Below are 25,582 nucleotides of genomic sequence, written 5' to 3'. Positions count from 1 at the left end.
TTAAAAAAATTGGGGGGCTCCTGAGTGGCTCAGTTGGTTAAGCGTTTGACTTCGGCTCACGTCATGATCTCAGGGCCCTGGGATAGAGTCCCACGTTGGGCTCCCTGCTCAGCAGGGAGTCTGCTTCTCCCTCTCCCTCTGACCCCCCCTCCCCTGCCCATGGTCACTCTGTCTCTGTCTCTCTGTCTCTCAAATAAATAAATAAAATCTTTAAAAGAAAAAGAAAGACATTATTATTGCTAAGAAGTGAAGCGTAAGGTGAGAAGGCCCTTTTTTACCACAAGTATTCGTGGTTCAAGAGACTGGAAGAAGTGAAATTGCATATTTGAGCCATTATAGCACTGCAGGGGCCGCACCAAGAACATGGTGGTGGTTGGGACGCCTGGGTGGTTCAGTCATTGAGCGTCTGCCTTTAGCGCAGGTCATGATCCCGGGGTCCTGGGATCGAGCCCTGCATGGGGCTCCCTGCTCAGCAGGGAGCCTTCTTCTCCCTCTCCCACTCCCCCTGCGTGTGTTCCCTCTCTCACTGTGTCTCTCTCTGTCAAATAAATTTTAAAAATCTTAAAAAAGAAAAAAAGAACGTGGTTCCGGCTGTGCTCTGTAGTAGGAAGCTGGCACGTATTGTGAGCCTCTAGGCTGTTACCTACTGGGCAAGATGCTTCACATCCATCCATACGTAACCACGTGCTGGGAGGCAAAGCAAGCTTATTTCTGGCACTTTCCATCTTAGTCCTGGTCAGGTTATTACTAGTCACTGAAATGCTCAGTATTAAAGTCATGACTTAGGGAGCAACTATGGGCCAGGTCTTAACAACCTCTAGTTGTAGTGCTATGTGGTGTTTTCTCCGTTCTTGGCTATGAGAAGAAGAAAAGGCTGATCATGTGGCAGTTAGTTAGTTAGTTAGTTAGTTACTTAATATGGCAAATAACATTAATCCTGTCTTCCAAAGGAATCGAGCAGCTTAACTCTGTCCCAGGACATATTAATTTATAACTTCCTAGCCTTCTTACAGGCTGTATGGCTTAGTCAAAAGAGGACCCACGCATACGTCCGATGGCTGATCTGACACCTTACTTGGAGGTCTAACAGGCACTTCAAACTTCGCATGTTACAGACAGAACTCTGAATGCTCCCTCCCTTTCCCCTTCTCTTGTTTTTCCTTCCATCCGGAACAGATGATGTTCCCAACCTTTCTCAAGCCAAAACCCAGGACACGTCTTTAACTCCTCCCTGCTTCACCCCTTACGTGTATCCACCAGTGGGTCTCCCACCAAAACCTGTCCCCACGCTCCCATTTCGTGAACTTCTCTACTGTAGTCTCCCTCACTTTCCTCCCTGCTGTTTGCCTGACTCTCCCCACAAGCCGGGCTGGGCTTTTATTACTATTTTTTAAATATTTTTTAAATTTATTTGATAGAGAGAAAGAGAGAACATGAATGGGGGGGCCAAAGGGAGGGTGAGAAGCAGACTCCCCGCTGAGCAGGGAGCCTGACATGGGGCTTGATCCCAGGACCCCGAGATCATAACCTGAGCTGAAGGCAAATGCTTAACCAGCTGAGCCACCTGGGTGCCCCCAGGATGGGCTTTTAGAACCCTAAAGCCACTCGTGTAACTGATTTGCTCTCAATCTGCCATGGCTTCCCACCTCCCTTAGATTTAAATCCTAACTCTTTCCCCTAACATCCAAGGTCCACGTGGGCCCAGTAGGGCCCTGACTGCTTCTCCGACCTCGTCTCCTGCCGCTGTCCTCCTCTGGCCTCATGGCCCCCCGCTCTATCTCTCTAGCATGCCAAGTTTGCGGCTGCCTCAAGACCTTGGCACTACCTGGTTTGTTGAGGTGAGGGGGGCAAGAAGCTTGGAATGTTCTTTTTATAGATAACAGTAATAATAATAACAGCAACTATGTATTTGTGCTTACCGTATGGCAGGCACCATGCCAAGGACCTAAACTCATTTAATCGACACTGGGATGGACACTGGTGTTTCTCCCATTTTGCAGATGAAGAAACCAAGGCATAGAGAGGGAAAGTATTTGCTCAAGGTCACATAGTGTCTGAGGCCAGGTTTCCCAGAAAGTAGGCTCTGAGGCAGAGATTCGCATTTAGGACGTGTGTTGGAGACCCGCCCTGGTAGTAACCCCCTTATGGAGGTGAGAGCACCAGGACCAGGGGAGGGAGAAGTTGAACTGTAACATGGCTGCAGCAGAGATCTCGGTGGACCCTTTGGGGACCTGTAGAGCTGAGGGGTCCCACACTGGAGGCCAAGGAGCCAGGCCTTTATACTCCTGCATGGACAAATCCTCGGCTGGCAGACAGCCTGGGGAAGGGGTGTATCTTTTAGGCAAGGTAACTTTCTTTACCAAAGGCAGTTCCTGGAGAAGGACTTCTGGAAACTGAGCCTGCTAAGCGGCCAACACTGGGAAATGGAAATGGAAGTATGAGAGCTCCAGTCCCGAAAGGAGAGTGAGCAGTGCACCACGCTCTCCAGGACACACTATGTGTAAGTTTCTAGCTCTTCGTAGCAAGTGACCCTCACGTTTAAGGATCAAAACAACAAATAATTATCTCATCGTTCCTATGGGTCAACAATCTGGGGATGGCTTTGCAAAGTGCCTCTAACTCAAGGATGTTAAAGCACAGATTTTTCTGGCACTTGTTAACGTGGTCAGGAAGACTGCAGTCAGGACTCCTGCAGTAGGTGTCTGGGCTATCACTAGGTGAGAAAGGTTGGGCTCAACTCCAAACCCAGCAAAAACAGCTGGGACTTGTAGCCAACAAGTGGAATGAGGGGGGTTAGTGGGTGAAAACAAGATATTACTAAGAGGAGACACCTAGGGTAGGGCGATGCTCGCAAAACTGACGTAACAGGATTCCTGCTGAAGGCGGGCCAGGGTGATCAGATAGATATCAAGGGTAGAGAATAAGGAACATGATCAGATATTCTTGCTAAACTGACTTAGCAGAATGCTTGTTACATTTGGGCTATGCAGGACTGACAAGGACAGGGCGTGAAGGTCAAGGCCTCATCAAGACAAGGGTTCAGCGGAGGCTGACTTAAGTTTGGACAAGCAGAGTGTCTTTGTTAAGGTCTCTCATGAGGTTATAGTCAAGCTGTTGGCCAGGGCTGTGGTCTTCTCTGACAGCTTGACCTGGGGAGGGGGGAGATGATGGGACAGACTCAAATGAAATGTAAGTGTTAGGAGTTGCAGGAAGAGGATTCTAGCAAGACAACGGAGTAGGAAGCACCAGGAAATCTGTCCCCCCCCCCACCCACCTAGAGGACAGTTGCACTGGCAGAATCTATCTGATGTAACTGTTTTGGAACTCTGAAGTTTGCTGAAGGTTTTGCAACCTCAGAGGAAGACCTGGAGAGTAAATAACCTTAGCTTTGATCAATTTCAGCTGCTAGCGGCTAGCAACTACCCATCCCCCAATGGCTTGTAACTGTACCTCTTGTTTTCCACGTGAGATTGATACATTTAAAGAAAAAATTGTTAGTGTGAAAACGAGTATTACTGTATCTTCGGTTTGTGACTCCGCACTGTTTAATACATAATTAGGAGCATAGTGAATTTAAAAGAATTATTCGCTTGTTTTTGGGCACACAATGTATAAAGACGATATTTTGTAACATCAGCAACCAGAGGGGTTAAGGACAGAGCTGTAAAGGAGCAGAGTCTTTGCATGCTGATGAAGGTATAAATTCAAATGAGAGCATTATAAATTTAGAATTTTAAGTGTAATCCCACGGTAACCACAAAGAAAATAGATGTATAATATACACAAAAGGAAATGAGAAAGGAATTTAAACAATTCACTACAAAAAATCAACTAAACAGGAAAGAAGACAGTAATGCAGGAAATGAGGGACAAAAAAGCTACAGGGCATCTAGAATACAAATAGCACAATGACAGAAGTAAGTCCCTTTTTATGAGTAATAAAGTGTAAATAGATTAAACTCCCCAATCAAAAGACAGAGATTGGCAGAATGGACAAACACGCGACCTAACTATATGCGGTCTGTAAGAGGCTCACTTGAGATCCAAAGGCACTATCAAGTTGAAAGGAGAGGATGGAAAAAGATGTTCATTGAAAATAGTCACTGGAAGAGAGCAGGGGTGGCCATATTAATATTAGACAACTGATTTTATTTATTCATTTATTTATTTATTTTTAAAGATTCATTTATTTGAGAGAGTGCACACAAGCGGGAGCATTCAGGTAGGGGCAGAGGGAGAGGAAGGGAGAATCTTAAGCAGACTCCATGCTGAACGCGGAGCCTGACGCAGGGCTCTGTCGCACCACCCTGAGATCATGACCCTGAGATCACAACCTGAGCTGAAACCAAGAGTCGGTCACTTAACTGACTATACCACCCAGGCGTCCCAGACAGAATCAATTTTAAATCAAAAAAGTTTAGAAGAGGCAAAGAAGGACATTATGTATTTTTAAAAAAGATTTTATTTATTTATTAGAGAGAGAGTGCACATGAGCTGGGAGAGGGTCGGAGGGAGAAGGAGAGAGAATCTCAAACAGACTCTGTGCTGAGCGGGGAGCGCGAGGCAGGGCTCGATTTCATGACCCTGAGGTTATGACCCTGAGACCACAACCCAAGCGGAAACCAAGACTCGAATGCCCAACTGACTGAGCCATCCAGGTCCCCCAAAGGAGGACATTGTATAGCAAGAAAAGGCTCAACATAGCACAAAACCATAATAATTATAAACATTCATGCATCTAATGGAGACCGTCAAAATATGTGACGCAAAACCTGATAGAATTGAAGGGAGAAATAGATAGTTCTATGATACTGTTGGAGACTTCAATACCCCACTCACGATAATGGATAAAACCAGACAGAAGATAAGCAAGGAAACAGAGGACTTAACACAATAAAGGCAACCAGAGTTGACGGACACACAGAACACCCTGTCCCACAACCAAAGCACACACGTTAGTAAGCCCACAGCGTAGATAGGAAAAAGCCATCGGTGGTGGGGTGTTCCCCGTTGTCTGTGACAAAGCAAGATACTTCCCTTCTTCCTCCATCTTACCATCAGATTTGAGATAAAGCCATCTTTGCTTGGAAGAAAATTCACAACAGTCATCCCCTCTGTGGACAGATTTGCCTGAGAACAAGCTGGAAGAGCTCATGCTCAGTTGACCTTCAGGAGAGCAGCGTGCTTTATTTATCCAGTTCGAGCTCCTCGTGACGCTTCCCCGGACGGGAAGACACCTCTCTGTGGTCCTTCAGAAGTCATTTGCCCAGAGAGAAATACAAAAGCGAGGGAAGCAGTGAAGAGAATCCACCTTTCGTTTGGTGTTTGTGCACAGAAATAGTGGGGTCGGTAATGAATATGGGTGTGAACTTTTGTGATCGAACACCCCAGTGCAGAGCACAAGGGCCCAGCGGGTCATCAGGGGATCTATGGAACCCCGAGAGTGGGTGACTTGGACGCAGTTCGACTCTGGTTCTGGGAAGCAAGAGTTCTGTGCCCCCGGAGGCAGCAGGGTTCCCCAGGTGGTCAGGGCTTGCTCTTCAGGAAGCGTCCAGAAAGTCATGGCATCCGCAGTGGGGCTTCCTGCCCATGCCGTTTCTTCTGCTGGAAGGATCTTTGCTAAGAAATAAGAGCCATAGGGAAACTGACTCAAAGTACCCTCGGGGAACTTCAAGGTGACTCAGGAGAAAGGCCACAGGGAGACAGAAAGACTGGAGGTCAAGTCCTAGATCTACCTATCAACTGCACTATGAGTCGAGATATTTGATTTCCTCCTGGCCCTGAGTTTGTTCCGGTGGGTCTGGGACAGGATTGGGAATCTATATTTTTAACCAGCCCCATGTGTGACTCATACCAGAAACCTGGTGTGACGCTGTTTCCTACAAGCCATATTGCCTCGTGTTTGTTAAGCATGGACCCTGGAGACAGACTGGGTTAATTCCAGCTCTGCCAACTTAGGAGTTGTGTACCCTTGGGCAAGTTACTTCACCTCCCTGTCTCAGTTTCCCCATCTGTACAATGGGGAGAATAGTAGGACCTGTCTCATAGGGTTAATGTGAAGAGTAAGTACGCTGCTTGTGGAAAGTGTTTAGAATGGAGCCAATTACAGCAAACACTAAGATTTACTCTTAATATACCAGAGCCACAGACCATTATCCACAACTCCAAAGTTAAAAAAAAAAATTCTAAAAATCGAAAAGTTTTTCCCTGGGACGCCTGGGTGGCTCAGTCGGCTAAGCGTCTGCCTTCGGCTCAGGTCATGATCTCGGGGTCCTGGGATCGAGCCCCACATTGGGCTCCCTGCTCAGCGAGGAGCCTGCTTCTCCCTCTGCCTGCTGTTTCCCCTGTTCATGCTCTCTCTCTCTGACAAATAAATAAATCTTAAAAAAAAAGTTTTTCCGTGCAGTTTGGCACAAATCAATTTGGCAGCAAAACCTGATCTAAACTGATGGGAGGCTGTTAATGGTGTTTATCCCTTATTTGGTGAATATTAAAATTTAATTGAAGAAATATCAACACATTTGATTATGGAATGCTGCCCCACACCCCCAGTAGGTATTACATGATATACTGTGTATTTGTATATTTCCTAAAAATCTGAAATACTCTCAACTTCAAAACACAGGGGTTTCAGAGAAGGGATTGTGGAGCTAGATCTTATTATCGTTTGTTGGCCAGAGACCCTGTGTGATAACCAGACAATGCGAGAGAACTCGCCCTCTGGTGGTTGCAGGGGAGAATCATGCCACAAGAGGGCTGTACCAGGGGGAAAAGCCCCACATCAGAGACTTGTATTCTCTGGCCCACAGTTCAGAGCAATTCTTTTTAGAGGACATTTTTAAATGTCTTCAAGGGCTGCTGGATGGGCAGAGAAGACATCACTTCAGTCAAAGAAATTAATATTCAATTTACTAAAGTACCAAAAACATTACAGTAGCTTTTTAAAGTTGGACTTCTAGATCTTATTATATTTATAAATCTAGCAAATGTTAATTACTTTTAATTAAGGGAAATTTGAATATCCAATTTATAAACTTAAGCTCCTTTAAAAACATTTCCTATTGCATTTATGTCTTTAACATATTCGATTTCCTTTTGGAGTACTTCAATTATCTGGCAAATCTAATGCAAACAAAATAATACTATTAAAAGTTCCGATAGTGTGTATATATATATAGTTTCCAATACCACATATAGAGAAATGATTGCAATTTAAAACTGATCACTAAGTCTAAATTGATTACTCAATCATGCACGCTAGATTGGAATCACAAATTATCTTCCCCAAGTAATTTTTAAGTTGCTTTATCAGTTTGCTGAGATTTCCTAGTACCAGAGGGAATCCTGGCCGAGATGCAGATGGATTGAGCGTTTGTTACCTGGACCAGAATACTCTGCTCAGTATCCTTTACTTTCGGATGCTTTCATTCTCTCAGCTTCTGCTCTCAGACTCCCTGTTCTTACCTAATAGAATGCAAATAAATTGCCTTTCAACACATCTTTCCCTTTATACCTAATACAACCTTTAAATGCCTGCAGTCAGCAAACTTTTTCCATAAAGGCCAGTCAATATTTTGCACTCTGTGGGCTATTTGGTTGCACCTGCTTAAGTCTCTGCCATTGTGGCATGAAAGGAGTCACAGACATTGCACAAATAAGTGTGGCTGTGTATAAAACTTCATTCGTGGCCACTGAAATTTGAATTTCATGTCATTTTCATGTGTCACAAAATATCAGTCACAATTTTTAAAAAAAGAACATTTAAAAACGTGAAAACCATTCTTTAGCTTGTAAGCTGTACTAACACAGGCAGTGGGCCAGATGTGGCTCATGGGAAGGCTATCGTTGACTGACCCCTGCTCTAACCCAGAGTTTTGCACCCAGTTAGCCGGTAGGTACTGATGTCAATTCTTGTTCTATGTTCTTTCAAACTTCACAAATTTCTCTGGAATTTCCCACATTCAGAAGTTATTCAGCAGCTAGGACTTTGTTCAGGGAGCACCCTGGAGGGGCTACACCACGCTGTGCCCACACAGGGATGTCCGCCTTTCTGCTGAACCGTCCGGGTCTGTGTATTACTTTGCTTGGGATTTGACAGTGAAATATGGTTTTGTGTAGGCAGGGAAAGTAATGTTTTTCTGTTGATTTCTTTTCCTTCGCTAACCCAGGAGGCTTAACCTTTATTATCTGGCCTAAGATGTTCCTAAATAGAAGCCAATAGATTAAAAAAAATTTTCTCTGTTGATAGAACTAAAGTCTGATTTTTTTGGGGGGGGAGGAAATCTTTGAACTCTCTTTAAAATTCTTTACCTTACAAAATAGTAGTGAGTACCTTACAAGTAATCTTTTCCTAGCCCGTCTGAGGGGTGAGTCATTGACCTGATGACACATGACCACCTAATATTTGAGTGCTTATTTCCTCCAAGCAAGGACACTCCTCAGAACTGCAGTTCAGCCATTAACATCAGGAAATCCACACCGACGTTCCCACCACCTAGCCCTTGGCCTCCTTTCAGGTTTCACCAGTTGTCCCAGTAATGTTTACAGTAAAATGATCCAGTTCAGTTCATTTAGTTGTTGTATTCGTCTCTGTAGTTCTCTGGTCATTCTTTGACTTGGGTGACCTTGGCTCTTTTGAAGACTCACTATAGGCCAGTAATTTTATAAAACGACTTGGATTTGTCTGATGTTTCCTCATGATTACATTCGGGTTTTGCATCTTTGGCGGAAATATCACTGAGGGATGCTGTGTCCTTCTCAATGCATCCCAGTGGTGGATTTAGAATTCTCCCATTATTTTCATTTTGTTCAGTTAAGGTCGTCTGTTAGCTTCTCCACTTTAAAACTACTCTTTTTTCCCCATTGTACCTAATATTTTATGGGGTGGTACTTTTAAACTATGTACATATCCAATTCCTTTTTTTTTTTTTTAATAACGGCTATTCTTTTTTTTTTTTTTTAAGATTTTTTAATTTATTTATTCGACAGAGATAGAGACAGCCAGCAAGAGAGGGAACACAAGCAGGGGGAGTGGGAGAGGAAGAAGCAGGCTCACAGCAGAGGAGCCTGATGTGGGGCTCGATCCCATAACGCCGGGATCACGCCCTGAGCCGAAGGCAGACGCTTAACTGCTGTGCCACCCAGGCGCCCCACATACCCAATTCCTTATTTAACCATTCATTCCTATCAGTATAGACTCATAGTTTCCTATTTTATTTAATAGTTTATAAACCATTATTTTGATGTCAGATTGTCTGAGATTTGCCCATCGTAAGTCCCTTTAAAGCTGGTTCTGTGTCCTTTTGACATGCCCCCAACACTTTTTGAGTACTTCCTTTCTTTCTGGCTCAACCTGTACTTTTCCTAGCCAGCCATGGAATCAGCCCTTTCTCCAAACAGTCCTGGCTCCTTTAAGTGGAGAATGTAGTGCCTGAATCTAGATACTAGATGTGTGCAATGCACTGGGGGGAGGAAGACTGCTGCAAGGGTCACTGAGTAGACAGAGCTAGGCAATGTTTGTGCACGTACACACACACTCCTGTATTTATGCTGAAATTCATGAATTCACAGCAATACCTCCTGTTCAAACACAACACCAGAGTTTATTCTAGTCTTCTCTCTTTCCAATTTGGAACACCTACTCTGAAAATGAGAAAGTTGACGTCATTAACCTTAATCTTTTGCTTATTTGATCAAGTCCCCTGTTCTTATCCAATCCCATTGTCCTCCTCGTCCCGCTTAGGATGACTCCCTGCACTGGGCCTCGCCCCCAGCTCCCACATCTGCACACCAGGCTACAAATCCATGTGGATGCCTAGGTTGCTTTGCCCTACTGAATTGCAGAATTGTGGATGAAGGAAATTGAAGGAAATTGCAGAAATTGTGGATGAAGAGGAATCTGAGACTTCTTGGAATTTTATGCAAACTCCACAAAGGGAAGAAATTAGATTCTCACTGATCTATGTCTCAAGTATCTAAAACAGACCTTGGCACATAGTAGGCAATTAAAAAAAACAACACTTCGAAGAATCAATTTCATGAAACTGTAAGGTCAACAGTTCATTTGAATTCTTTATATTCAAATATTTAAGATATTTTCCCACCGTAATAGGTAACTTTTTATAATCTCAAAAGTTATCAAAGAGACTCACTACACAGTTAAGTCTAAACCTCTAATTAGGCAATATGAAGTTTATCTTAAATTTGGATTTATGTGCATGGATAAAGACTCCCAGCGTTAAAAACACTCATTTTTACCAGTCTGCATAGAAATCATCAACATTGCCCGGGGCCAATTTAACAAAACAGAAAAGGTATTACTTTTGAATATTATTAATAGGTATTGTTACATCAGAAGACACAGAGACAACTCTAGAGTTGGACACAGGTGTGGGAAGGGCTGAAGCTTTCCTAATTTTGGAGACTTTTTTTTTTTTTAAAGATTTATTTGAGAGAGAGTGAGTGAGCAGTGGGAGGGACAGAGGGAGAGAGTCTCAAGCACAGAGCCCAACGTGGGGCTCGATCTCATGACCCTGAGACCATGACCTGAGCTGAAACCAAGAGTCAGCCACTTAACTGACTGAGCCACCCGGGCGCCCCAGAAACATTCTTTAAGGAATTAAAGAATTAGGAACAGGGTCTTGAAGGGGAACTATGCAAGTGAGGAGTCCTGAAGTTTAAGCACATTTTTTCTTTTTTTTGAGATTTTAAAGTAATCTCCACACCAACACAGGGCTCGAACTCACAACCCTGAGATCAAGAATTGCCCACTCCATCGACTGAGCCAGCCAGGCACCTTGCAGATTTTTTTTTAAAGATTTTTAAAATTTATTTATTTGACAGAGAGACAGCCAGCGAGAGACGGAACACAAGCAGGGGGAGTGGGAGAGGAAGAAGCAGGCTCATAGCAGAGGAGCCTGGATGTGGGGCTTGATCCCACAACGCCGGGATCACGCCCTGAGCCGAAGGCAGACGCTTAACCGCTGTGCCACCCAGGTGCCCCCAGATTTGCTTCTTGAAGGAGTTTTGAGTGCAAGTGCTTTGGCACAGAGCGGGCAAACACAACTTAAGATATTACTGAAGAACTCTGCATCCAGCCTGCTCTTCTCCATATTAGGTCTTCAGCAAATCTGTTAGAGACTGCTGACTGACCTGTGACTCATCCCACCCTAGCAAACAAGTTCTAATGACGTTCTGCTGTTCAGGCAAGAATGACACGGAATCCCAATAAGGTCTTATCATTTTAATTGACTTTAATGATTATTGCTCATCTGCAAGGATTAATATTGCATTCATTAAAAATCATTCAATACAAAATAAACTTGTTCTTCCCGAGTTGCTCTCCACACGCTCCCTCTGATGCCAGACATTTTCCCACAGTGTCCTTTGTTACATGGCTTGACAGAGATGGAGCCCTTACCTATTATTCCTATGGACACAGTAACAGATTGGGAGCAGGGGGCAAGCCAGAGGGCAGCAGGACCTGGGTCCCCTGCCTCCAGCAGAGCTGATGCGATGGATACCACTGTTGGCCAGGTTACCGCCCCTCAAGGATGGGGTGTTCTGATTGGCTGGTTCAATGCCCTGGGAAAAAGGGCTTGAACCGTTAGCATCTACAGAGAAGAAAGCATGGTCACACTGAAAAGGAGTGGGAAGGGGCTGGGTAGGGGAGAACCAGGAGGAAAAGGAAAAATGTTTTGGCAAGACTCTGCTAGAAGGCTGCAGAGTGAAAGCTTTCCTTTCTTGTATTACTGTTTTTAACGTCTGTCTCTCTGATCAATGGCAACAGAGAAATGAACATTGCTAGTACCTAGCACTAATACCTGACCCAACTTTGAAGGATCACCAACTAGAACAAGTTGAGGATTTAGAATCCTGGATAATTATATACTTAAAGCTCATGAGCATAAAGCTCATCAGACCATGCAGAAATGCTAGTAAGCAGGGCGCATGGCATGGGAATACACCTTTCCAATCTTGGAGGGCCTCTCTACAGATTCTTTCCGAGCGTGAGCCAGGACGCACTGGTTACCTTCTCTGTGCACAAACTGCCCTTTAAGATCTTGGTTCATAAACTTTTTGTGACACGTGTCAATTAAAAGAGGTACCACTTCTGTAAAACCAACGTTACATGTGGGGCCTGAAGTCCCAGACCAGTTATATGGAACTACATTTCCCTCACCCTGGCCCAATTTATCCTTCTCCTCCCATCCACATCTACCTCCCTTTAAATATTTTAGGTTGCAGAAGCAACAGCTGACCAGAAATTTGCTCTTAAAGGATAAATCCTAAAGATAGAGCTCAGTGTTTTAGACTGAGTAATGGCTCAAGAAATTCGCCTTCAGCACAAGCTGTATGGGGCAGAGCTGACAGAATTTGCCATTATGGCCCCAGTTCATTGATGCTATGAAACTATGGGCTAGAAACAGAGGGACGTATCAGAGTTTGAGGCCAGCATTTCTCCAGACTCAACTCTGCTCTCTCAGCTCCAAAGGTTCAAAAGAGAAACTGGTAACCACTAATCACCCAAGCAGTTCCTCCGTGTTAACACTACACGTTTTTCTTACTTTTTTTCTTCTTTTTTGTGTACAATGGAAATCAATGCTAGGGGACAAAATTAAACTTAATAGACAGAGTGCAGTCTGGTTAAAAACTTGAAAAATAAGTGGGAGTGGAGGAAGGGCTGTACTAAATCCAAGTGGACCAAGTGGATCTTAACAGTACACATCTCTGAACCAGACACACCACCTTCACACAGGAAACAGGGCTTGGAACACCTGGAGAAATGAGCATGCGCCACCTAACACCTAACCGACCCCGCTGGTGGGCACCACCCCTACTCCTCTGACAAAGTCAAAGAGCACTGATTCCAGCAGCTAAGAAATGGGCTCTTTTAAGGCAATTTAGACATTGCAGATTGTTCAACAAAGAAGGTACCTTAGCATTTCCTGTTCAGAAGGTACCCAATTAAGACTAAAGTCCCCAGAAATGCGAAAGAATGAATCACCTTTCTGGGCTGGGAGAGTAAAATCCTTCTTTAGTGACTAGGGTGAGGAACCATGAACCTCAGTTTCATCTAAAGAGCCATGAAGCAAGTTCCTGTGTGGTCTGCAGAACTTGGACAATGAGATGGAAAAAACAAAAATGAAATTATAGAAAAAAAAAATCAACAGGAAAGGAATAAGAAGAAAATAAAAGTTATCTTAAAAAATATTTCTTTCAGAGTTGTGTGGTTCATGTGGACTGGTCCTTGGTAAGATGGTCCATTAGTATCTGTAATGAAAGAGACTGGCTGGTTAGCACTTGGGTCCTCACAGGAGAGCTCCAAGAGAAACATCAGAAACAGAGGACACTCCCCAGGGTCCTTCCCTGGTCCTGGCTGGGGATCCCTACAGCCATTCCCCATGGATCATTCTTCCCTGTGCTTCCACAGGGTTTCTGACATGACATCTCTGGTTTCATTTCCTGCTCCCTGATAATATAAGCCAGTGGTTTTCAACCCTGACTATACAGTAATCTAGGGAGCGTTTACAAAATAAGCCTGGGCCCCATGCCAGACCAACTGTATCAGAATCTCTGGGGGTGAGGCCCAAGTTTCAAAATCCTAGAAAACCCCTACTCCTTCACATCTACTACTAGATACACAATTTCTCTGCCCACCCACCTTGTTAGTCTGGAGCAGAGCTCTTGTACTCTTCAAAATCAGGCACACCACTTTATTTAAGAAAGCTGGCTAGCATGCTTGGTTTAATATTGGGTAAAAGAGCTTCTCGCTTGTTTTCCCCCAAGTTACCTGTAATAATTGGGTTTGAATGGCCCATTTTTGTTGAGTCCCAGATATTTTGCTTGGTCATCTGTCAGCTCTGTCAGGTGGGCATCAAATGATGGCAGGTGCAAGCTGGCAACATACTCATCTAGGAAGAACACAGTGGCAGGGGAGCAGACTCCATTTCAATCTGCCTCTCAGGGCATAACCTCCCCCTATTTTCATCCGAAGCTTTTTGAGAAAGAGGACAAGGAATGGAGTAACTGTGAAAGGGTTTCTATAACTCGAAGTATTTGCTTAAAGAACCCTCAAAGTTGCCTTTCTGGCAGGGTACTTCTCTCTGTACAGCCCGAATGCATTTAGAAAGCCATTTGCCAGGGTGACAAATGGAGTGGACTTGTACCTCCCCATCCTTCTCTGGCAAAGCTTTTAGCTTTACGCCAGTGGCCAACATGCTATGTATGACTCTTACCTTCCTGCAGCAACTTCCTTAACTGAATTATAGTCAAACTATGGAACAAAGTAGATATCAATAGCTCGAGAGAGCTTTGTGTCATTAATATTTATTTAGAGTAACATCCATAAAGGCCTCAAATCATAGGATCATGGATTTCTAAGGCAGCTGGTGCAAATTTATTACTCTTCCATAGATAAACTTCCTGGGCTTTACTTTTATGAATATGAATTAAATAAAAATAAAACAATCTGAGGTAAGCTGTTGGAGGAGATGAGAGTGAGAAGTCTTTCAGCTTTAATTAAGGGGTCAGAGGCTGACCAATTGTAGATGGGAGGAGGGTGCCACTGTACAAGAAGGCAAAGAACCAGAGATGATGTATCATGCCACACGAACACAACACAGCTGTCCCCCAGAACAACAGGAGGCTGCCTATTTACACAGAAGATGGATGATAAAACCTAGATTAGTTCCTGTTTCTCTCATCTTGGTCCCAACGCTGTAGTCACTGGCGGTGGGAAGTTTACTGAACTCCATACGGCTATTAAGAATAAGAGCATGTATCCTAAATCACTGTGCTAAGCACTTTTACTCCTTAGCTCTAATTCTTACTACAATTCTGCAGTGTACGTAAATATTACTCTCACTTTACTGATAAAGACACTGAGGCTCATGGAGATTAGAATTTGTCCTGACGTCCAGAAACCATGAAACACTAGGATGCACATTAGAACTCTGACTCTAAATCCAATACTTTCAATGATAACCATTTTACCAAACCATGCAAAAGTCTGGGGATCAATACAGGTTCCTACTCTTTCTCACTCACCCATTTTCTTCGGAAGCAGGTATACATCTTGCTTGTATCGTCCCTCGGGTGCATTATAGAGTTCTATCAGTGCCAAAGCCTAGGTTGGGGAAAGAGGGCCAGAAGATACAAAAATACTTCTTAGAGAAGGACAAAAAGTAAAACTAGATCTAACAAGGTCTTGGGCTAAGTACTATAGTGATCTATCATAATGACAGTACCCAGGACTTGGCCTGCAGTAAACACCACCACACATCATAAGAGGATTTGCTGCTGTTTTTATTATTTCCTAATAAAAGAACAGACTAAATACAACTAAGCTGAACACTATGTTCTCAACTAACACAGCGAACTCAGAGGGACACAAACACTGACTCTGCCTGCCTGATGACTCTCTTCTACACTTGAGAGAGCCCGTCTTGACCACCCGTGACCTGAAACAGGCTGAAAAGAACATAGCAGGGCACACTCTCGTTGGACTCTGACCTAGGCCCAGTTCCACGAATCTCAGGGCAGGAGAAGCAGGCATTTGGCCACATACCTGTGTTGTAGCTGTGATGGACAGAACAAAGGTGGGAACTGTGGAGCAGCTCAGATTGAGCAGACGACCCTGAAAAGGTAAGAGAGGCCTGGGATGAGCTGTGCTCCCCCTCCTTCTGATTCCAGCATCATACAAGTGAAGCAAATGCAGGACAGGACTCAGTTGGTAGACAAAGAATAACAGTTCCAGATCGGGACTCTAGATTTTATCTTACTTCCTGTAAGTCCATCTGAGTATGACAAGCTGAAGCAGCAGCTGTGGTCAGGAAACAGTATGTTACTTGGTAAAAGGTAGATGTGTTTTTTGAGTGGCTCTATTTTAGGGACCAGAAAGTTTAAGAACTCTATCTCTACCCAAAGACGGAGTGTTCAGGGAAACGTGGGCCTAATACTTTCCCCCCAGCTCCCCCGTCTGCCGTGGATCTAACGATACTGCCTATGCCGCACGGCAGAAGCTCCCCCCACCCCGGTGCGCGTACCTCTGCCAGGAGGACGACGCGCTTGCCATCGGGCCAGATGACATGGTCCACCTGTGAACGCACGCGCTCCCATGTCAGCTCTGGAGTGCGCAGGCTGGTCTGAAAGAAGACAGCACAGTTGACCGTGGCTATAATGGAAGGGAGGGGAAAAAGGCCTTGCAGTCAATCAACGAGAGAAACCTTACCACATCAATTTCCGTGTTGGAGTGGCCCATGTTGCAAACGATACAGCTGTTTTTCATGCGGTCCAAATGCTCCCGTGTCACTACGTTCTTATTTCCTAAAGGTAAAGAAGAGTAGCCGGAGAAAGTTGCTGGGGAACAAAGGTACCGCCTGGCTTCCAGTGAGAACACGGGAAAGAGGAGGTCTGCTGCATGAAAGGGCATGCGTCCTTTGGGAGAAGCGAGTACACTGCGTAACAGCTCTTTAGGCTCAGTGATGCAGTTTTAAGACTCAACAGTATAAACAGCCATCAGGGAAAAAGGCTCTTGGTTCTGGAAAACATGTTAAGGTTCTGATAGCTTATTCGGGTTCTGAGACTTTTTATGGCAAGCACACCTACTTTATCTGAAAGTCAGACCACTTGCAAGGTTTGGCCTCAGAGCTACCACTCCTCCACGTACACCAAAGCACTGATACTTACCCGTGCAAGTTATTACGACATCAACTTGCCGGATGACTTCATTTAGCTTTACCACCCTGAACCCATCCATGCTGGAAGAGAAGGAAGGAACACGATGAGCAAAGCAAGGAGGCAGAGGGACAGAAGCTGGTCACAAAATGAAACCACTGAATTCCCTTCTGAAGTCAGGTCCAGTGCTACCTCGCAGGGGCAAGTGACAAGCTGGGCTAAACTATACACTGGCCTCTTCGGACTCCCCGAGATTCCATGCAGGAAGGGAAAATGCCAAGAAGCTCTAGGAGTGCCCTGGGGTTACAATGGAGGGAACAGAGCCATCCTCCTAGTTTTTTCTTCGAGAGATCTCTGCAAAGAATGGTCAATATAATCAATCATGAGCTCTCAGAAACACAACGTACCAGGGATGAATCTAATAGTATTACTACTCTGTTCTTACCAGGCCTGCAGAGCACAGATGGGGTCGATTTCTGTGATGTAGACAATTGCTCCAAGGGCCTTGAGAGCGGCACAGCAGCCCTTTCCCACCTGCAGAGCATAAGAAAGAAGGAGGGGTGTCAGGCCCATTAAGGCACGGGTACTGGGGCAGGTAGGCTCTTCAGGAGATGGGCATGAATCTCCCCGAAATCACCAATCCTCTACTGAGCCCTTGCAGGGATGCTCTAAGCCAAGCAGAGCATAAACGGATCCAGATTATGCTGTGACCCGCAGTCAGGGAGGTGATTTAGTGGACATACATATTTCATAGCAAGGGCCGGGGCTCAGGATAGTAAAAGAAATCGGGAGATCAAGTAAGTGTTACCATCAGGAAAACAAGACCAAGGAAGAGCAACTGTAACCTCTCATAGTTTATTCCAGAAAAACCTGATTAACTCTCATTTGAGATGCATCTAACTCAAGGACAGCCCGGCAGTTCTGGAACCTCCACGGGTCACTGATGACCACACAATCTCCTTCACCTAGTCTGGTTTACAGATCATCAACTACATACCACTTCGGATCCCACCCTTCACTCCACTACCAGGTCACTTGTGTGGCTAAAGTGCTACATGTTCACTTGAAGTAAGTCTCATAAGAGGTAACTGTTATCACGGTGGGGGGAAGGGCGGCTAATGCCAACATGCCATTCTACAGGACAGTGAGATCTGAAAACTCAATTGATTTTGTATGTCTCTATTCATCAATCTGGATAAAGCACTTTTGCTACTGAGATACAATGTCAAGGCGTATTTTAACCCCGCATCAGTGACCACACTGGTAGCACAGATCTCCTTCACTCAACATTTCTAGTAAGTCTGTGAAAAGACACACTGAGGCCCAGCTATTTACCTCACCATAGCCACACACCACCACTTGTTTCCCACCAAACATCACATCTGTGGTCCTCTTCAGGCTGTGGAAAACAGATAAGGGCTCAACTTAAACATTATTAGCCCAAACACAGTCCCTCTGCACAAAAGCAAAAGCGTGAGGCAATGCCCCATGAGAACTCCAGCTGGAAGCTGGCTGAGCTCAGTATGCCATGAACCCCTCTAACGAACCTTTAACGCCAGAGGAAAACCAAGGGAAGACCAAGGGAAAAGACCAGAGTGGTATCAGACTAACACGCGACCCAACCCAAACCTGTCCCCTAGAAGTTCGAGTATCTGTACATTTCAACCTACCCATCCAAAATGGACTCTCGGCAGCAGTACAAGTTATCAAACTTCTGTTTGGTAACAGAGTCATTGACATTCATGGCCGGAACACAGAGCTTCCCAGCTTTGGAGAGCTGATACAGCCTAAAGGGAGAAGAAGCCACAAAAACAAACAAAACCAAAGTTAGCTGGTAAAACACACTCAGTGGCAAAAATCTGCCTAATTCTCTCTGAACTCTATGCTGCCCTCCCCAGCTGTATTTATTGCCCAAGGATATTAGTAAACAAGAGCATTTCCTTGTCATCCCTCCTCACCTCTTTTCATTTTCTCTCCCCCTGGGCCCCCGCCCTTTTCTTGCAAGGGGAAACAAAAAACCCCTTCAATTGAAGAAATTGACTTCTCTTCCATAAAAGGGGATGTACTTCCTTAACCCAGCATTTTCTCGATTAAAAAAACCAAATATGCCTACCTCTGATAAACAAAGATTATCAATGACTCTGCTTCGGTTCCCTATGTGTGCGTGTGTGAGCATGTACCGTGTGCCCCCAACCGAGAAACATTCTTTCAGAGAGAGATCGTCTAGGGTTTTCGACAAGCCAAGAATATTTTGCCCAGTTTTACTTTTTGTAGTGTATATAATGTAAAGTTTTACAACAGGATTTTTTTTGTATATTAAATATAAAATTATAATACAATATTGAATACAGTTTTTCCAGATATATTCATTCCCTACACCTCCCAACACTGGTTGAGACTCACAGTGGAATAAATGGGAAAGAAAAATGTGTGAACTAGAACCTGGGATAACTTCCTTCTAGGATCTCCTGGATTCTTCAGAAGTAAAAATGGAGAAGTTTTATCTAATGAAGGTATTCCCATTTAGTGACAAGTCAGAAACACAGCCCTCGAGCCTAACGCAGACCAGGAGAGTTTGCTGAGGCAAGGACACAAGGGGCAGCTACTCCAGAATCTGTTACCTGTGAACACCAGTCACGCTCTCTTCCACAATGCCTCGGATCTTCTTAAACACGTTTGGATACTTCTTATAAACCCAGTGGGTTAAGTCTCCCCCATCATCCAGGATCTATAGAACAGCCAGAAGACTTCTATGGGCATTCAGGCTGCTAGAGCTGGGGGGAACTTTGAACCCACTTTCTGTACTAGTAAGAGAGCCCTGTATGTTTTGGAAGAGCACTCCTCAGAGCTCCTTAGAGCAGATTTAGACAGCGGAAACACAGTCAAATGTGTTGCTGTAGAATGGTTAAAAGGATTCCTAAGTTTGTTCTTGGCTATAGTGAAGAGTATTAGGCTAACCATAGACTCATTTTTAGTCTAGAGTCTTGAAATATATAGCTCCGTGGGATGCAAAAGGAGAGCTGGGGCAGGAAGGAAAGAAACCAGAATTCGACTCCAAAGAGGAACCACAGTATTTCTATTTCATTCTGCTGTGTTTGAGCCACATGTGTTCACTTTAGTCTTACCCTTCCCCCACCTTTCCATTCAGTACTCAGACCCATTCTGAATAGGTATTGAGCTAAACACTTTGGTAACAAAGTAAGTTTATCAGAACACACATCCAAAACGTATTTAGGGAACCATGCTTTGAGGGAAAAAAAGGAAACAAATCTATGGTCAAAGTATAGGATGAATATACATCATTACCATGTTAGCTTGCCAACCATCCATGTTCACACAGCGGTCAATACACCACCAGAAGTCATCTTCCGACTCGCCCTTCCAAGCAAACACCGCAACTCCTGCAGGGATGGGAACAAATCAGCGGATTCCTCCTTCTGGGAGTCTGCTACACCGATACCAATTTCTGAGATCCATGTGAAGAGAAAAAGGCTACAGAAACTATGTTGGAAAGGAAACAATTTCCAAAGGGCAAAAAGTCAAAATGGCACCTGTAGTTCAGAAACCAGTAACAAATTTAAGAGATTTTTGATTTTAAAAGTATTTTGGAACCTTAAAATGTTATTCTCTTTGGCCAATTTTATACTTGGAGCTGTAACCTAAAGAAATAAAACGAAAGGGGAATCAAAATAAAGTTGTTCACTAGAACAATATTTGTATTAGCAAGAATCTTGAAACATCCTAAATGTTAAACATGAGTGAAAACAATGAAGTAAAATCACGTGGCCGTATGATGATTACAAATGATGCTTTCAAGAAGTTTTCAGTGACATGGAAAAGTACTTCCGAAAATGTTGTGTTTTAGGTTATAAATTGTATATTGAGATTTATTTATCTCTGTAAAAAGCGAATAGAAAAAAGGAAAAATGTGTCAAATATTATTCCTGTGTAGTAGGATTATTATTATTCTGGAAACTCCTAAATTTTCTAACAAATACCGGAAAAGAAACAGAAAGACAAAAGTATTATAAAGTTGCTCTCTAAGGATCCCAGGGAGATGGTAAGTCCTTCAAGAAACTTCGCGGTGATTTTTTTCTGAACATTTTTACAATAAAAACTGTTACAAGCTAAACTGAACTTACAAGTAGTCCACATATTTTCAGTGCAATATTGAACACCAAATTATCGAATGAGCTACTAATATAAACGGCACTTCTCCCTTGTGTTCCCTCGAAAGTGATGAGCCTTTGGTGAAAAGAGACCAGCTGAATTCATATACCTCATACAGCTTAATATTCCTCCTTGTTCACTTACCATTAGAATTAAGCATCTCCCCATGTAATTGAGATGCTTTTCAAAGGTCATTCTTAATGACCATACGATATTTCATCAGGGATATGGACCTTCATTTTATTACCCATTTTCTTCCTGTTGCTATCTTATTACCCTCCACGTTTTACAGCCCCTAGACATCCATGTAACCGTAAAGACAATTTTGATATGTACACATTCTATTCAGATAATTATTTCGAGGCAGAGTTGGTGAAAAAAGCTGAACTTACCAGCCTCAGCCAGTGCTGCAGCCACCTCGTTCTGAGTGGAGTAGATGTTGCAAGCAGACCAGCGGCACTGAGCCCCCAGGGCACAGAGTGTCTCAATCAACACCTGCGTAGATACATAGGAAGCCAGGGTGAGAAAGAGGAGGGCCAGGTAGGAGCGGCACACGAGAGGACAACACCCAGCAACTCTGCAGTAACTGAGGCTACACTGGGAAGTCGACAGAGGGTATGGTCCGGCCAGGTAGCCTACTGGTATCTAACTCTACCCAGAAGATGTGTTCCTGAAAGTCTTAACATTTTCTTAACAGTCATATTTTTGCAGATCTAGATCTCCCCGAATCCGGTTTGTTGAACATACATTATGTCTATACACACAGAGCAGAAAACCCCATTACCGTGTAATAGGAGGTCCCACCTAATAGTCATTAGCATTTGAAGACTGGATAGATAGGGAAGGAAAAGCAAGTAAAAAAAGTTTCTTTTTTCCCCCTCATCAGAAGTCCCTCTTTTGTCTCCCAACAAACTCACCGCTGTCTGGGCTGTGATGTGTGTACAGCCCACTATTTTAGCACCAGCCAAGGGCTTCTCCCCCTGAGCACGTTTCCTGAGTGAAATCAGAGCAGACATGTCTGTGAAAGAACAGAGGATTTGAGCTAGGTCTGCGCTAGCAGGATTATCAATTTCTGCCCCAGTAACATCTAGGTGTGGTCTGGATCTGTTGAGATATTGCAAGATAAGGTAGAAACACTCTAAGCAAATTTCCATGATGACTGGCGGCTATTGCCGAAAGACAGTTGGGGAGTTGTCATCCAACTACTTGGAAATTTCTCTCTTCCTCCACCTTTTCAGCCTTCTATGCAGAGGACTGAACGGAGAATGACGTAAATCCTCACACTGGGTCAAAATGGAGGGGGAGTCTCATCATTCACATGGAGGAGAGGGAAGTGGTTATGACATTGGCTAATGGATTCCTATATATAATCATCAAACCAGGAAGGAAGGCTTCACCCTCAGCAGAAGAGCACTTGCTGCGTTTTCTGTGCTGCCTAACCCCATTCTGCCAGTCTGTTTGGTTTCCGCACTTCCCCCAGCAGAGAGCACATCTTCAGTGTGAAAGTAACAAGAGTAAAAAGACCTTATCAGGAGTGGGGTGGGTGGAGAAACCAAGACTTAACGGACTATCAGTCACTTTCACTTTCGCTCCAGCAGAGGGTGCTAAGGACCAAAGACCAAAGAGACCCTCGGTCACCCTGTCCTTAGCTGAAAACCCTCCCACATCTGCTGCTTCTGGGAAATGTGGGTCTCTGAGATTGGCAGCTATGGTAGGATCCCGCAGAACTAACCACCATGTAGTGATCCGGGACTTGCTGACTCCACAAGGAGATCTCTGAATATGGTGTCATGGGGGAGGAAAACAGAAACCACTCTGTGTAATTACTACGTGCTGAGAACAGGAAGCAAGGAGAATAAGAACAAGAACCCCGAGGCTCAAGCTGCACACAGAGAAATCTGCTTATACAAGAGTCCAGAATATTGAATTTTTCAAGGCGACTTTCAAGTTAGCTTTCAAGGGTGAAGTTGTTTGCGGATCCTGATGACCAGCAAGTGGGCTGCTTCTGGTCCCCTACCCACCCCCTTTCTTTACCTTGCTCTGCAATCTCAATCTCCCGGCGTCCAAACTCTGCCTGCTTGATGTTCTTCACACAGAAATTGCTGCTGCCCTTGGAGTTGGTTTGCTGTTTCTCTCGGGGGGAAACCTCATCATCAGAGCTATCTGTGTAGGATGCAGCTAGAGACAGGAGAGAAAGAAACAAGGAGAGAAAAACCTCAATGGCCCCAACTCCACCAAGTGCACTCCCCAAAGGACTCTCATTTAAGTTAAGCAAACTCGGAATTGGAGCCACCTTTCACATCACTCTCAGCTCTATTCCTTCAGAGTAGACAGATGCATGGGATTGTTGTGGCTCTTTCAGTGTTGTGGCCCCTTTATCCACCCTGATGATACTCTGCCACTAGTCCCTGTACGAGGAAGCTACGGACCCCATTCCTGCACCAGCTCTAGGGATCCCAGCTAACAGGGGCACTTGGTCCCAATGTGGATTGGAACCAGACATGGCAAAACTGGAAGAATACTCTAGGGCATGTAAGGAGCCATTTCCGTAGAACACTGGTTCTCAAACTCAAGCATCTACAGCATCCATCAGAATCACGTGGAAGGTCTGTTAAAATACAAATGGCTTAAGCCCCACCCCAGAGGTTCCCACCCAAGAATTAGCATTTCTAACAAGTCCCCAGGTGTTGCTGCTGCTGCTGTTCAGAAGACCACAGTCTGAGATAAGAGACTCTTGCAAGGGATTTCACACTAGGTTGTGCTCAAGGACTACGCAGATGGAAGGAAACGACTCAAAAGGTGAGTGTGTGCCTCTGGTTCTACTGCCAGCCCTGAGATCACTCAGTATGTTCAACTTAAAAAAAAAAAAAGCAGCTTCACATAAAGGCTAAAAATGTCCTTTCAGAGAGAAATATGCGGGGGGACATATAATCATCACTCCCTGACTCTCAAATCACTTCTTTCCTCTCTGAATCGACGAGTATTTCCTGATCTCTGTCTCTGCCAGTGCCTCAGGTCTCTGTCTTCTACACACTGCTAGCTAACACAAATACTCCTGAAGGTATCTGTCCCAAAGGTATCTGCGACAATTTAACTCGATCACTAAGCTTTTAAAAATGCTCTGATAGGCTCCTGTTAATAGATGGACATCAAGATCTTTGAGAACTTCGCTAAAGCTTTCTTCACTCACTCCTTCCTTCTTCCTCCTATAGCCCAGCTTTTCACAATCAATTCTCTCTTTGCTGGAATCGGGTCTGCTTATCACTCCCACTCCTTGGTATCTGTCACTCCAAGACACCTTTTATTTATGACGGCCATTATATTTGGAACCTTTTCTTGCACACATGCCAAAGTGACTCTAAATATTCATTTATTTCAGTACTTAACCCTGTAGATCACCATTTGCTCTTATCTGCCTATCTTATCTACACTGGGTTATCAGTGGCACAGAGCAGAGAACAGGTTTTTTAAAAATGCATTTACTTGTTTGTTTTTTTACAATCCTTTCACCTCAAGCCTGGTCCTTATTGTTAATAACCACAAAAACAGTATTCTGGCAAAGTCATTTATGGAGATGGCAAATCTCTTTGCTGAAACTAACAGCAATCTAGGACCTTGGGCAAGCTTCTTAAACTCCTAAGTGTTTCCTCAGCCGGACAATTGGGGGGAACGGTTAGATCAGATGCCCCTGTGGATCTTCCAGTGTCTATTCTGCTAGTACTCAAATCCTAAATTCTACATCCTTTCCCACATTAACTCTCCAGTATTCCCTCTAAAGTTGAGAAGGACACAATTAAAAAAAAAAAAAAGCCTACTTATACAGGGTTAACATAGGAGAGGAAGACTAAAAAGAAACAGAGCTGGAGCCACATTATCGTAGCTGAGCCTTTCCTACTCCAGAGGTGAACAGGGAGGACACTTCAACATAAAGGGTAACCTAGCAAATAAAAGGAGCCAAAATACTCATTCTTCTCGTCACCATTCAAGCAGTCTTGGAGCCAAGAAAGAAAAAGACAGGTGGCAGAGTATATCTTAAACAACAAAGTTGGAAATTATGCTTCCAAAGTACACACACCTCTTTTTCAAGGCCAGTTCCGTCAGCCAAAATAGAATTGATTTTCTCCCTTTGTGATGTGGGCGGAGAAACGTGGGAATGGGAACCGGCCCAGTACTACCAAGCAGGCATTGGCCACAGACCACACACAGAGACAGCCAAGGGAAGAGAAGTCTCCAGATGACAAAAGCCTCCCCAGCTACAAGCCTGGCCGGGGACATTCCCACTGCCCAAGTGCTAATTATCAGCTTTCAGCAGAAAGATGGGAAGTCCTGATAGGAGGTACTTTCAGATTCTAGAAAAGTAGAGCAGTGGGTAGAGAACTAGCTTAAGACTCTGGAACTGGGAAGAGAGATCAGAGTGGACACGAAGTTCATACCTACCTGAACTGTAGCTGTCAGTGGAGGACTGGGAGATGGAGCGAGACAAAGATCGCCGGCCTGTCTTGGTGGGGAATTTGGTGAACTCCTGCATGTCATCAGCAAACTGGATTTGCTGTAAGAGGAAGATGAACAGTTGCAAACTTACAACAAGCATTCTATGAAATGTTCCATTTTTTAAGGCCATACATTTCCTTCCCTAAAACCTAATGTTCTGATATAGCTCCTACTAAGGCAGCAACTCTCCCACCAGAATGAGTGTAGGCGGAGGCTACTTGCTGACTCCTCCCCAAATGCCAAT

At 44.3% G+C, this 25,582-nt stretch overlaps 1 protein-coding gene across 2 annotated transcripts in view; it reads right to left on the bottom strand.

Moving 5' to 3' along the window:
- Positions 1 to 11,227: 11,227 nt before the first annotated feature.
- AHCYL1 (adenosylhomocysteinase like 1) overlaps positions 11,228 to 25,582 on the bottom strand; it is a 37,874-nt gene continuing 23,519 nt past the window's right edge. Inside the window, exons 2-17 of one of the 2 annotated variants that reach the window (XM_002919215.4) lie at positions 25,285 to 25,396; positions 22,882 to 23,025; positions 21,765 to 21,865; positions 21,240 to 21,342; positions 19,984 to 20,078; positions 19,299 to 19,405; positions 18,348 to 18,464; positions 18,013 to 18,076; positions 17,123 to 17,211; positions 16,690 to 16,760; positions 16,232 to 16,326; positions 16,047 to 16,145; positions 15,569 to 15,637; positions 15,049 to 15,127; positions 13,793 to 13,913; positions 11,228 to 13,272 (exon numbers count right to left, since the gene is read on the bottom strand). In XM_002919215.4, coding sequence (XP_002919261.2) covers positions 13,266 to 13,272; positions 13,793 to 13,913; positions 15,049 to 15,127; positions 15,569 to 15,637; positions 16,047 to 16,145; positions 16,232 to 16,326; positions 16,690 to 16,760; positions 17,123 to 17,211; positions 18,013 to 18,076; positions 18,348 to 18,464; positions 19,299 to 19,405; positions 19,984 to 20,078; positions 21,240 to 21,342; positions 21,765 to 21,865; positions 22,882 to 23,025; positions 25,285 to 25,396 — 1,473 coding nt within the window. In that variant the 3' untranslated portion in view covers positions 11,228 to 13,265. Of the gene's footprint in view, positions 13,273 to 13,788; positions 13,914 to 15,048; positions 15,128 to 15,568; positions 15,638 to 16,046; positions 16,146 to 16,231; positions 16,327 to 16,689; positions 16,761 to 17,122; positions 17,212 to 18,012; positions 18,077 to 18,347; positions 18,465 to 19,298; positions 19,406 to 19,983; positions 20,079 to 21,239; positions 21,343 to 21,764; positions 21,866 to 22,881; positions 23,026 to 25,284; positions 25,397 to 25,582 lie in introns of those variants that run through there. The other variant, XM_011224987.3, reaches the window with a different exon arrangement.

Source organism: Ailuropoda melanoleuca, chromosome 2, assembly GCF_002007445.2.
Source record: "Ailuropoda melanoleuca isolate Jingjing chromosome 2, ASM200744v2, whole genome shotgun sequence".
NCBI classification, from domain to species: Eukaryota; Metazoa; Chordata; class Mammalia; order Carnivora; family Ursidae; genus Ailuropoda; species Ailuropoda melanoleuca.
The sequence above is the reverse complement of the archived record's forward strand: the minus strand, read 5'-3'. Positions and strand labels throughout refer to the sequence as shown.